The sequence below is a fragment of the Harpia harpyja genome, chromosome 13, assembly GCF_026419915.1.
Source record: "Harpia harpyja isolate bHarHar1 chromosome 13, bHarHar1 primary haplotype, whole genome shotgun sequence".
NCBI classification, from domain to species: domain Eukaryota; kingdom Metazoa; phylum Chordata; class Aves; order Accipitriformes; family Accipitridae; genus Harpia; species Harpia harpyja.
Window position 1 is genome coordinate 26,505,197 of NC_068952.1, and position 13,627 is coordinate 26,518,823.

The following is a 13,627-nucleotide window of genomic DNA, read 5'->3' on the forward strand; positions in this document are numbered from 1 at the left end:
GCAGCCCCCGTCCGCCGGCGCCTGCGCGCCTCCCGCTTCCTGCTGCGCGGACGCAGGTGCCTCCGCGCTGCCGAGGTGCGTCGGGGCCGGCGGCCGGGCCTGGGGGCGAAGCCGCTCCTGTCCTCCCCGCGGGTTCCTTCTCTCCCTGCCAGCCGGACCAGGGCACGGTGGGGGGGTTGAAGCAGCCAAGCCCGCCGGTGATGGCCCCGCGGCGGGGGGGGGGGCGCCTCGCTGCGCGGGCCAGGGCGGCGCGGGAGCGGCGAGTGAGGGGGCGCGTGCGGCGGAGCGTGACCGCGCGCGTCCGTGAGCGTGTCGTCCTTCCCCGCCTCCCGGGGGCCGCGGCCGCGTTGTAACGCCTCGTTCAGCCCGGAGCTGGCAGGACGCGGCCGCTGCACGGTGGGAGCGTAACGCGCGCGTCGTGACTGTTAACGGCGGCGGGCGGTGTCGGCCCGGCCCGGCCCGGCCCGTGGGGCTGCGGTGGAGCGGGCCGGTGGGTCCGCGCTTCCCCTCCGCGGCTCGGCTCGGCTCGGTGCCGCTGCCTCCGGCTGCCCCGAGCGGAGAGGCGGCGGCGTGTGCGTGCGGGGTACGCATATGTGCGTACATGGAGGGGGGGTGTGTGTGTGTGTGTACGGAAGGCAGCACGCCTCTGGCTGTTCCTTAGCGTTCTTCCTTTACTGAGGAATTGGGGTATAGCTAGCGCTGTAATGCGGTCTTGGGGGATGACTTCCTGAGGGGTTTTTGAATCAGGCAAGATGCACTGGGAGAGGTGCTACAGCTTGTTAAAGTCACCGGTACAGGTAGAAGGACCCAGGCACAAAAGCCTTTTCACCTGATGCGGTTCTTCAGGAGGATGTTACTTCTCCTAAACTTGCCCTTTTTTCAGCTTTCTCAGTTAGCCCAGCGAAGTGCATGCGTGATGAAGATCTAAATAGTTGATTTAGATACAGAAAAATAGCTGGAGAATAGGAAGGAACTCTAGTACATCTGAACGTTTTATAATCTTTATAATGCTTCAACATAATGTACTGGATGCTAGTTGGCTTTGGTAGGCTTTTGCTCTGCATCCTGTGGGAGATAACAGGGTATTTATTACTTGTAACTTGCACAGTAAGACCCAGCCCTCACCAGAATCAGTAGAACTTGGTAGGCATTTTTCACTGAATTTTGGAGCAAACCTTTGGCTGATGTAGGTGAGCTTTGGATTGCCTACCTGCACAGCTGTATGTTAGACTGAGTCTCCAGTTATCTGAATATTCCTGTAATTGTATCCAATCCCTTGTGCTTCAGCAGCACAGCTGAATGTATGTGCAGATCTGGTTGCTCAGAGATTGTGTTTCCTAAATTTAGATGAAGAGGTAAGGGAGTGTGTGGAAGGTGTATAAGGGGGTTCATGGCTCTAAAGGCCAGGGGAAAATTAAACCTTTTATCTGGGGAGGAAAAGGAGTAATGAGCTGTGCTGTCATATGGTACTCCTGTGCTGTGGGGGTGTGACAAGCAGTGTAGACCTCTGGGATGATATCCAAAGAATCATAGTGCCGTCTTTCATTGCATTTCTCTCTGCTCTCATGTAAAGGTGTTTTGAGGTGATATGTCTGTGCATTAGTGACAGGCAATACCTCCTCAATTATTTATAACTTTAAAAAAAAAAAGTGCCAGAAGATGTCTTTGGAGGTGTCGGGGGAGGGCTGTATGTGCTTCCATATGTAGCTCTTCCACCTTTGCTGATCTGTCACTGGAGACATATGCAGTGAAAAATATTTAATGCAAAGTACCAAAGAGCATGGAACAAGCTTAGTATTACAGACATTGTGATGCTTCAGTTTCATCAGCACCAAATCATTAAGGTGAATTTAGAACCGTAATACAATTGTAGTATTAATATGTCACCCTTTACTACTGTCTAATCTGGGGACTATTAAAAAAATTTAAATTATTTAATTTAAATCACTTCATTTGACTTCAAGAATTGGTTGGATTTGTCCATGAATGAGGAAGCAGCTGTGAGCACTTGAGAGCATGAGTGGAACCGTGCAGCTGTCAAAAGATGATGTCTTACATAATACTCCTTAGTTGCTTTACTTTTTCTTTTCTGCCTGAGATCCTAGTTTCAGCATCATGCATTCAGGTTTTGGGTTGGGTTTTTTTGCTTTTGGGGTTTCTTTTTGCTGAAGATGGTTGACTTAATTTTGTGATTTTTAGATAAGTTTTGTTTTTTCTATCTGTTCTGCATTAAGTAGCTACACTTTGTTTAAATGTGGTTTGCTAAGGTTAAGTTGTCTGCAGAGTGTTTGCTTACACTGATAGTGTGCTTTTGGTAGTGCTTTGTTGCTACCCCCCATTCGCTGTTTGAGCAGGATCTCCAGTGTTTGGTGTGTAGTGTTTTGCCTGTTGGGGAGAGTTGCAGTCATTTTGTTGCTGCTTGTATTCCAGGCTGTCACACATAAGGCTTGCTGGGTTTCAGAGGGCTTATTTGTCCAGTGCTTCAAGCAAGGCTAGTGGGATCTGGGAAGTCTTACGTCAGTGATGCCAAATGCTGTCACTGTTCCTGCCTCTTTCGAATATGTAATGAGTGGAAATTCCTACTTGTGATAGGGTCATCTCCTTCCACCTTGTCTGTTCAAGGTGTTGAGGACGTGGCCGCGTTCGTGACCAAGCTTTGGGAGTGTGGTCAAGGGTCTTGATTAGGGACAATCCTTATTCCGTTTTATGTAAGAGGAGACAGTGAAATGACTCCTTTACCTCTTTTGTGTGGCTTTTTTTTTTTTTTTCTTTAAACAGGGACTTCTAGCACCCTGAAGTTGCCTGTAGGTGCTCTTTTTACAGTTAACACCTTTGTTCCCTGAAATACTAACGGATGTACTCAGTTGTAAATATGTGAGTAGTTTTTATGTGGGACTGCTTAGCTGACAAGTCTAAGCAGGCTGGAACCATGATACTGTAATCTATAGATTTCATCTTCATATTTTCATTTGATTTTCAAAGCTTTGTACTATTATACTACACTTTATACTAATACTTACATTTTTATTTTAGAGTTGCTACAGGAATTTACAATAAAACCGGAATTTAACCAGGTATGGAGCTGGCTCATAGTTTGTTACTGAACGAGGAAGCATTAGCTCAAATCACAGAAGCAAAGAGACCAGTCTTTATCTTTGAGTGGTTAAGATTTTTGGATAAAGTGCTGGTAGCTGCTAACAAGGTAATTTAATGGTTGTTTTCCCTTTCTTTCTAAAACATTTGTATAATTTCATGCTAGAGAAGGTTAAGAGGTAATGGCCAGGTGATAACAGTATGACTTCAGATTCAGCCCGAAGAGCCTCTGTATTAGTTTGTAGCTTTTAAGTATTTAATTGTAGGCAGTCAGTGTGACTCTCAGTTATATAACACATAGCTTGGTTTGAGTTCTTCATTGTCATAAATATTTGGAAGGCAAAACCTTCCCTCCCAGTGTAGGGATTCTTGATGGTAAAGAGAATTAAAAGATGTTCTAGGCAGGTATTACTGTATTTTTAGTAAGTGTTTTTAAAAAGTAAAAATTAAATAGGGTAACAGCTAATTCTGAGCATTTAGCATCTGTCTCTGCTATTATTGAATGTATCTCAAATCTCTGTGAGATAAGCAATTTGCTGAATAATATGCCAGTGGGAGTGATATAAGATTTACTTCAATGTCTTGTAGGTTTTTCTGGGTGTTGGAGGCAAGACACAGGATTAAAGACTTTTCTTATTTGTTTTTGGTCCATTAACAGACAGATGTCAAGGAAAAACAGAAGAAACTTGTAGAACAGCTAACAGGACTGATCAACAGTTCCCCTGGGCCACCTACGCGAAAACTACTAGCAAAAAATCTTGCTGCTCTCTACAGCATTGGAGACACATTTACTGTTTTTCAGACGCTTGACAAGTGTAATGACATCATCAAGAGCAAAGATGATACTGCAGCCTACCTGCCCACAAAACTGTATGTTTAATATTATTAGGGAAAGGGGAATGATTTTTAAGCAAAGTGGTCCTAGATAGTACAGAAGAATGTGCCTGTCTAAGTGCACATTATGTTTAGTTATATTTTGCATGCTTATGTGCAGTTTACATGTGCTTGATATAGCAAGAGAAAAGAGCAGGACTGAGATTGTGGAGGGCAAGACTCAAAGGTGACAGACACGTACGTGGCTACCTGAAAGTGAGATGCTTTCCTCTAGGCAAGGGATTATCTTATGTTTCTTCACATGCTTATATCATGGAAAGGATAACAGTTGATGAAGTAATGCAACGAAGAAATTCCACCAGTGGGATTATTGCTGGTTGCGCTCAGGTACCCCATTTAAGATGGAACCTGCAGATTGTCAAACAAGAGCATTAGCTATCATCCCAAGCACAAATGCAGGCTGGGCGATGAGTGGATTGAGAGCAGCCCTGCAGAGAAGGACTTGGGGGTATTAGTGGATGAAAAACTGAGTATGAGCCACCAATGTGTGCTCACAGTCCAGAAGGCCAATCGTGTCCTGGGCTGCATCAAAAGAAGCGTGGCCAGCAGGTTGAGGGAGGTGATTCTGCCCCTCTACTCTGCTCTTGTGAGACTCCACCTGGAGTACTGTGTTCAGCTGTGGGGCCCCCAGCATAAGAAAGACATGGACCTGTTGGAGCAGGTCCAGAGGAGGGCCACGAAGATGATCAGGGGGCTGGAGCACCTCCCCTATGAGGACAGGCTGAGAGACTTGAGGTTGTTTAGCCTGGAGAAGAGAAGGATCTGGGGAGACCTTATAGCGGCCTTCCAGTACTTAAAGGGGGCCTATAGGAAAGATGGGGAGGGACTCTTTGTGAGGGAGTGTAGTGATAGGACGGGGAGTAATGGCTTTAAACTGAAAGAGGGTAGATTTAGATTAGATGTAAGGAAGAGGTTCTTTACTGTGAGGGTGGTGAGACGCTGGACCAGGTTGCCCAGGGAAGTTGTGGATGCCCTATCCCTGGCAGTGTTCAAGGCCAGGTTGGATGGGGCTTTGAGCAACCTGGTCTAGTGGAAGGTGTCCCTGCCCATGGCAGGGGGGTTGGAACTAGACGATCTTTTAAGTTCCCTTCCAACCCAAACCATTCTATGAGTCTATGATCTATGCCCAGAGAATTGTAACCAAATGTTCAAGTTTTTTTTCCCCATCAAATGTAGCCTGTTTATATTCCCCTACTGTGATATACTGGACAAGTCACTCAGAGTGTGTATACTTGGATGTCTGTGTGCATGTATGTCTGATCCAGTTCATCTTTACTTACAGGAGCAGTCTCACTGGAAGGAATTTGGTTAATGCCACAGATAGCTTCTGCTGAAACTGTTTTTAGTACTTTCTCACACGTACTGCTTCATACGTTCACAGTGTCTAGTGAACCCCAATTTGGGCTTGCCTTCAGACATTATCGTAACAATGGGATTTAACAATAAAATCTGAAATAGTCATCATTTGGGCAGATACTGTCCTCCTTTTATTTGAAGCTGTTGCAACTCTGTAAGGAACTTGTGTAAGTGGAAAGGGTTTTGTAGTATAACATGCCCTGAAACTTATGCTGCTCACTCAAGTGGTAGTCCAGAAGGTTTTTTACTATGTGATTTCAAACTTCAGTTTTTGGTGTTTCTGTAGAAGAATTGTGTAGGAGACATGCCCATTAAGGGGTAGGCTGTAATGAGTTTGTAACAAATAGCTTTGCTAAGAAGTTATTTACCCAAGAATTTCAGGTTTTAAAAAAAGCTTTGTTCCATTGGGATGAAAAAGTGCAAGTTTTCACGAGCTGCTTCTGTGACTGTCCTGGAGCAATTTGTGTATATAACTGCAGTACAGCATTACTTAAAATATTCCTTATCTCAGATGGTGGGAGAAGGAAAACGTGTATATAACTGTTTATGGTTCTAGTGATTTTCACAGCACCTATAAAATACATAAATTATTGCATAACACAAGAAAATTTAAGTTCTTCAGCTTGAAAAGAAAACCATCATTCAGTATCTACAAAAATGTGTCAGGATATATTAAAGGATAGGGGTTATCTTGCACGTGCTTGGGAAAGAGACAGTTTATTGAAACACAAACCCCTAATCTTGCTGAGATTTCAGCATACATTTATCTTCTCTGGAATTTTTCACTTTGTATGTAGATCCTGTAATAATACCTGTTCAAATACATTTGTGTTCTTAGAAGCTAGTAACTTTTCTGTTACTTTTTTTTTTTGTAAACAAAAAAATGATTTAAATGCACAGTGTTAAACAGCCAGTATAACTAGTTGATAATAAATATTTTTATTCGTCAATGATGATTAAAACATAACATTTCTATTTAAGTATTTGTCTTCATTTAGGTAACAGAAGAAGGATACACTGATTTATGTCTTGTTTCATAGGGCTGCTGTGGCATGTGTTGGAGCATTTTATGAAAAAATGGGCAGAATGCTGGGTAGTTCTTTTCCGGAAACAGTGAATAATCTTTTAAAGTCTCTGAAAAGTGCAGAGGTAAGTTTCAGATTATTTTACGTATGTGGTCACGATTCCATTTAAACTGAAACCTGCTTCCTCCACAGGTGTTTGCCAAAATGCCTGGATTTTTAGCCTTCTACCTAGAAAAATGCAAATCACTTACATAGTTAGTATCAAGCTAAACGTGCATGTATTTTTACTGCAGAGAGTTTAGAGTTTTGTCATATGAATATTACATTAGTTGCTTCATAGCGGCATCAGTAATTAAAATTGCAAAATGGTTGTATGTACCATTTCTAACTACTGTGTTAGTATTTCTGCTCGGGTATCCTGAATAAAATCCAGTTGTTTAAAAATTAATAATAACTACTTAAGTTTTTCAACAAAGATGTTACTCTGCATGTGGGCAGGATACATTGTGCCCTGAAAAGAGTGTGTCATAATGCTGAGAGAATGTGTCCTGAGCTGTCGGTGGGTCTGATTTGATGTAAATAGCTCTGGGATTTTTCTGTTTGTTTGTTTTTGTTTTATAAAATCTATGACAAGTTGGAAGGAGTACTGATTGTGTGGATCTTGTCCTGGCAGCTGTTTTCTTTGGCTGTGTTGTCATACCTGTGTGATTTTTTTTTTTTTTTTCTTTTTCTTGTGTGTGTGCCCTCCAACTGTAAGTACCAGCCTGTGTGCAGGTATAGTAGGAAGCTGTTGACTACTTGGGCTTCCTGTTCCCTCTCATCAGCTGTTTCTCCTTTTTGCCCAAAGGCTGCAGCAGATAAATGGTGGGGCAGGACACGCATCTTGTCTAGGGTCAATTTATTGGATTGCCTGGGCTCATCTTCATTTATGTGACAACTGAGGCAGTTTTAGTAAAGTTGTGTATAGTGCTTACTGCTATCTAAAACCAACTAGGTGTTGGTTGTATATGACTTCAGTGACCTATATGATCAATGTTTCAAAAAATATTCCTGCATGGAAGCAGGAAAATGCAGAATTATGCACCTGGTTCTTGATATAAGTACTGTGTCCACATTTTTGCATAAATGTGTTTTGTGTGTGTGCAGTCTCAGGGCCGCAGTGAAATTCTGATGAGTTTACAGAAAGTCCTAAATGGACTTGGAGGAGCAGCAGCTTCTTGTCACCGTGATATTTATAAGAATGCCCGATCTCTGTTGACGGACAGATCTATGGCTGTACGATGCGCAGTGGCTAAGGTGGGTGTATTTCTCACCAGTCCTAGAAATTCTTGTGCTGTGACTGTGAAGTACCTGCAGTTGAACTGTGACCTCTTGTTTATGATAGGAAATTTGATAATTACTTGGGCAAGGTAAGTCCTTACTAGTTTACACTGAAGACTCAGACATTTGACTTATTTCCTGTAAATGAAGGTACTGTAATACTGTCTTCCCCAATTGTAAACAAATATGAGATAGAAACACGTTAGCTGTGAGCCTCAGTGGAAGAGGGTTTTGGTAACAGTTCTTTTGTTGTGCTTTTCTCTTTCAATTTTTATTTATGTTTTAACCTATTCCATGAGTCTTCTGATTGTTTACTCAGCTAAGTTATTGGGTAAATGGGAGAGTGTGTGTGTGTGGAAATTAACTCTTAAGATATTCATATTAAAGTATTTGCTGAATAAACCTGATAATTACACTGATACTTAGATAAAAGGTAAGAATGGTCTCTGTTGCTGCTCAGCAAGTCTTTTTTTCCTACAGTGTCTGCTGGAATTACAGAATGAAGCAGTGTTTATGTGGACAGCTGAACTAGAGAATGTTGCAACACTGTGCTTTAAAGCTCTGGAAAACTCAAACTATGGTGTGCGAGTTGCAGTGTCAAAGCTTTTGGGCACGGTCATGGCTACAGCACTGATACCGAAACAAGCAACAGGTACAAGTCCTTCTGGATTCTATTTCCAAGCGGACAGACTGCACCTTCACTACTGTGTTACATGAGTGTTGCACGATACATTGTTGTTCTGCTAGATAGAAGCTTGTTGGTGGATTGTTTGGTTTTATAAACTGTAAGCTAAAAGAGTGCAGAATCCCTGTTGTAGTTGTACAAAGAAAGAGCGAGCAAACTATCGAAAGTCACCTGGGAAAAATAGCTTATTTTTTAGGCATGAAAACAAGATGTTATCTGAAATGTTGGCTAGATTTATGTTTGCAAGACAGTTTTGAACTTGTAAGTCTGGTTTCATGATCATTGCTTGTATTGGTTGGAACTTTGGGATTAAATGATTACTTTTCTTTTTGCAAAAGTGATGCGACAGAATGTGAAGAGAGCCACACTTGAGGAGGTCTTGGAGCTCATGGCCACAGGATTTCTGCGAGGAGGATCTGGTTTTCTAAAGAGTGGTGGAGAGATGTTAAAAGTAGGAGGATCTGTCAATAGGGAAGTGCGAGTTGGTGTTACCCAGGTTTGTCATAAGCTGTAATATTTTTTATTTTTTTTAAATAAAGTAACATTTATGCATAACTGTAACTTTTGTAGTAGGAAAAATACACACTTCTGCTCTTTATTTGTTTGTAAGTTAATTTACAAGTCTAGTTTGACTTGCCTGTTTTGTGAGATGTACATGCAGTGTCATTCACCTAAGCTACTTTCGTTACTGATGTGCAGTAACAATAGATTAAAATATGTGCTAAGGAAAGCTTATTTGATCAGTGTATATTAGGTGGGATTAACTTGAAAAAATATTTGAAAACTTAATATGCTAAAGACTTTAGCTCCATATTTAAATTTTATTTCTTTTTAGAGAGGACACACTGTTGTCCTGTAGTGTGTGCTGGCTCTTTTTTCAGCTGCTGGATAAAGTTTGCAGCCCTGATTTTTCTTCTCTCCATATGTCTGTCTTGAGTAGGTGAAATCTGCTGTATGCGGAGCTCCACTTGTCTGGTAGAGAAAGGTGGCAGCAGCATCTCTTCAAATTCTGGCATTCTCACTCTGACGTACATTTCAATATGCTGCAGTAACTCGCCAGAATCCAGATTTTTTGATTGTAGGGTGTTTTGTGAAACCCTTTTAGTTTTCTCAGCCTTTTTCAGGTGAACTTGGCAAAAATGCCTGGTCTTCATTGTGAATTAGAACACTTTCATGTTGCTGTTGTTATTGACGTTGTGTTCTTAAAATTTTGAGACACACACACATTTAGAGCAATGGACTGGGTTTTCTTGCTGTCATCGAGAGTATTTTGTGCTTCACAGTATATGTAGTAGTACAGGAGCTACTCTTGGCCCTGGAAACATTTTAGCTTCAACGACAAAGACCTGGCTAATGGATTGATTCATCCTGCTTAGCCTCATTAGGGTTGCTTATTACTAACTGGTATTGCTACTGTACTGCATTATGCATTAGTATAACTGTAGTCTTTAGTCTTCAGTGACTGCACGTAGTCTTTTGTTTCTGTTTTAATTGGATCCGTATGTAACTTCTGAATTTGCAGGCCTACGTTGTCTTTGTTACAACGTTAGGAGGTCAGTGGTTGGAGCGCAACTTTGCTACGTTTTTGTCTCATGTACTTGATCTGGTCTCCCATCCTCGTGCAACTCAGACCCATGTGGAAGCAGTTTACTCTCGAAGATGCGTGTCCTTTATCCTGAGAGCAACTGTGGGCAGCTTACTTGGGGAGAAAGCACAGATTGCAGCTGTGAAAGATATATGTCAAGCTATTGGTAAACAAATGAAGGCAGTGGGTGAGAACTGTTTTTCTTTATTTGAGACAAGTTGAAAGTTACTGTCATTATACTGGGTCAGCTGTTTCTCAGCTTTCTTCTACTGTGAGGAATAATTTTGTTGTTACGGTAAAAGAAAATTCAGCTGCTTTCTGTTTGAAAGACGATATCCAAAATGTAAGTTCTACTTGAAAAGTGATTGTGTCAGACTGGCTTGTTATCCTGCGATGGCTTTTGACATTGCATTTGCTTAGAATGAAAGTGGGGAAAACAGTGTGCATTTGCAATCTTGGGATAGATTGTATTGAAAGTCACGCAGAGTTCTTTACTACCAGTGTTGAAGATCCTGTAGATCAGGATCTTGTAGGTCGTTGTGTATCCCCCGCTAATACCCATACTGATATCCAATTGGATTTTACAGGTGACAAATAAAGATGTAATCTGAAGACTAGAATTAGAGAAGATAAATGTGGCCCCCTTTGCAGGACTTTGCAGAATATATAATCACTAAGAGGACTGACAAAACTGTGTTGGCATTTGTTTCTTAGGAAATGAGTTAATTCAAGCTGGAGATGGAGAAAGTAAACTGGAATTGCACAACAATGCATTTACCAAACATCTGTTTCTTCTCCTTTTTTGCTGCCATCTAATTTGAGTTTAAAGTAATGTTTAACATACAGAAATGGAGTTGATTTTGAAACTTTTGCAGGTTCTTCTCATAACTATTTTTTGATAGGGTAGGTACGTTTTGATAGGGTAGGTATGGAATCTTAAAAGCGTTCTGACTACAATAAGTATTACTTCCAGGAAAATAAGTCTATTGGAAATGCTACTTCTGAGATAAAACAGTTGCAGAAATTCTTCCTCCTGCCACCTCGTCAAAGCTGCAGGAAATTTCATTATGTATTTGGATGTTCGGAAGAACTGTTTCATTTATTGAGCATTTCTGATGAATTTTATAATAAATTGGAAGGATTTTTAATTGGTGATGATTGCTTCCCTTCATATAAGGGGGACAATTTTCTAAATTTGTACTGTAGTAGACATATAAACATTAAGCTGATACTGAAATCCCTTTTCTTTGAAGTAACAGTTGCTGCTTTTGGGATACTGTGTAAGAGAAGGAACATACAGAGGGATCTAGGATCTTAATTGGGTAACTTTAAGGTGATTAGAGGTTGTGATTAATTATTTAGTAAAGGTCTGGGGTTTTTTGTTTGTTTGTTTTGTTCCATATATATGCATGCAAATTTATATGCAGAATGTAGATATGTCAAGATTATATTTTTAGTTACTGTGTATAGATAAAATACACACAGTGTATATGTGTACATTTGCTTTTGCTGTGTTATCTTGTTAATCCTACCTCTTAGTGCATTGCCATCCATAGTAACTGCTGGGCATCTGTTTTTCATGGTCTTTGGATGATTGTGTTTGGCTGATAGTTGTTGTCCTGGTTTCGGCTGTGATAGAGTTAATTTTCTGCTTAGTAGCTGGTACAGTGCTGTGTTTTAGATTTAGTGTGAGAATAATGTTGATAGCACACTGATATTTTAGTTGTTGCTAAGTAGCGCTTATCCTAAGTTAAGGATTTTTCAGTTTCCCATGCTCTGCCAGCAAGCAGGTGTACAAGAAGCTGGGAGGGAGCACAGCCAGGACAGCTGACCTGAACTAGCCAAAGGGATATTCCATACCATAGAATGTCATGCTCAGTATCTAAACTGGGGGGACTTGGCTGGGAGGGGTGGATTGCTGCTCGGGCATTGGTCAGCAGGTGGTGAGCAATTGCATTGTGCATCTCTTGTCTTGTCTTGGTTGCTTGGGGTTTTTTTTTTGTTATATTCCTTTTCATTACAATTCATATTATTATATTTTATTATTGTTGTTAGTATTTTATTTAGTTATTAAATTGTTCTTATCTCAACCCATGAGTGAGGGTTTTTTGGGGTTTTTTTTGTTTGTTTTTTTGGTTTTTTTCCCCAAATTCTTCTCCCCATCCCACTGGGAGGGGAGGAAGTGAGCGAGCGGCTGCACGGTGCCTAGTTGCTGGCTGCGGTTAAACCATGACAGCTGTAAAACTATTTCTCTTCAGAATGTGTTTGCTTTGTGAGTTCACACTATGACCAGGCTTGTGGTTTTGTTTCAATACAGGGTTGATGTCAAAACTATGTTCAGGTGTGATTCAAATGGTAGGTAAGCAAGATACTTCAAGATACTTTTTGTTTCCTTTTCTGCAGAAGCAGTTGTGAATGATGCTAACAGTGAAAATAAATCAGGAGCTGCTGATGTAGCTGCAAGCCAGCATGTAATGGTGTGTGCCCTCCAGGAACTGGGTAGTCTGGTTCAGAGTCTGAATGCCACTGCATCTCCTCTTATTCAAGAACCCTCTATTGGTATGCAATAAATTTAGATAGATTAAATGAGACATTTGAGCAATGAATATGAAATATCATTAAATCTATTCAAATAATAAATTAATATGTAAGAAATAAATTGATGAAACTGGCACTCCCTGTAGTACTCCAGGTAGCTACATTTGTCCAGCTCATTGTGTTTAGTACCCTAACTTTAGTTCAAGTTTGACTAAGTATTAAGCAACTATTTTGATCAGAGTCTGCCTGAAGCTCTTTTTTAGGGTGACTAAAGTTGTAAAGTTGTGATTTTTAGCATTGATTTTTTTTTTTTTTCTGATAATGGTTTTATAGGAAATACATTGTTTTGCTATATAAGGTCTGAAATATTTGCTCCTGGAAAGCTGTATTGCATTCAGATACCAAATTTCTGTGGGGAGGTTAACAGTATTTTGACGAGATGAAGATGTGGATAGTCACATTATAAAAAGCTAGTTATCTGGCTTAAGTTAACTGATGTTTATGTGGGACTTTCCTTTTGTTTGTTTTAATCAACATTTATACTGTAGTGTTGCAGTTTGAAGTTTTTTTCTGTTTGTGGATGCCTGTGTTTTTTCCAATGGAAGTGCAAGCTCCTTTAAACATTTCATTATGTAGATTGTTGTCACGATGCACATGACATTCTTCTCATACTGATTTTGCTCCAGCTATGGGGTGGGGAAGACTGTGCTCATATTTATACCTTCTGACTGCTGTGCCCCATGAGAACAGAGGGCACTGTATCTCAGTGTTATTTTTGCTAGCTGCTGTGAAGTAAGCAGGTAGAAGTTGTTCACCAGCTACAGAGAAAGCAAGAGATAAGGCAGCAGTAGGGACTTTGAAGTAGGAGTTTGCAAAGTTAGGGATCTGGACTAAGGATGGTGTTGGTGTGAAGACAGATTGGACTGAAGACTTCACAGTTAGAAAGCAGGATTAGCTAGGCGTGGCGGTTTGGAAAGTGTAGAAGTATGGTAACTTGGTGCAGGGGAGACAGCGCTGTGTCAAAAGCAGAGTACAGCGGTCAGCGACATCTACGGCATGTGCTTGTCTACAATGTGAAGCAAAACCAAATATCAGTCTTACTGTTGCTCTGTTATTGGCAATCTGTGTAAA

The 13,627-nt window shown here is 41.0% G+C and overlaps 1 protein-coding gene across 6 annotated transcripts in view; it reads left to right on the top strand.

Moving 5' to 3' along the window:
* The first annotated feature begins 3 nt into the window (after positions 1-3).
* Positions 4-13,627, top strand: part of HEATR5B (HEAT repeat containing 5B) — a 62,003-nt gene continuing 48,379 nt past the window's right edge. Inside the window, exons 1-9 of one of the 6 annotated variants that reach the window (XM_052805387.1) lie at positions 4-75; positions 3,034-3,202; positions 3,752-3,963; positions 6,384-6,492; positions 7,515-7,664; positions 8,169-8,340; positions 8,712-8,869; positions 9,896-10,145; positions 12,362-12,517. In XM_052805387.1, the coding sequence (XP_052661347.1) occupies positions 3,077-3,202; positions 3,752-3,963; positions 6,384-6,492; positions 7,515-7,664; positions 8,169-8,340; positions 8,712-8,869; positions 9,896-10,145; positions 12,362-12,517 (1,333 nt within the window). In that variant the 5' untranslated portion in view covers positions 4-75; positions 3,034-3,076. Of the gene's footprint in view, positions 76-134; positions 397-537; positions 584-1,825; positions 1,845-1,903; positions 2,875-3,033; positions 3,203-3,751; positions 3,964-6,383; positions 6,493-7,514; positions 7,665-8,168; positions 8,341-8,711; positions 8,870-9,895; positions 10,146-12,361; positions 12,518-13,627 lie in introns of those variants that run through there. The other 5 variants (XM_052805391.1, XM_052805386.1, XM_052805388.1 and 2 more) reach the window with 5 other exon arrangements.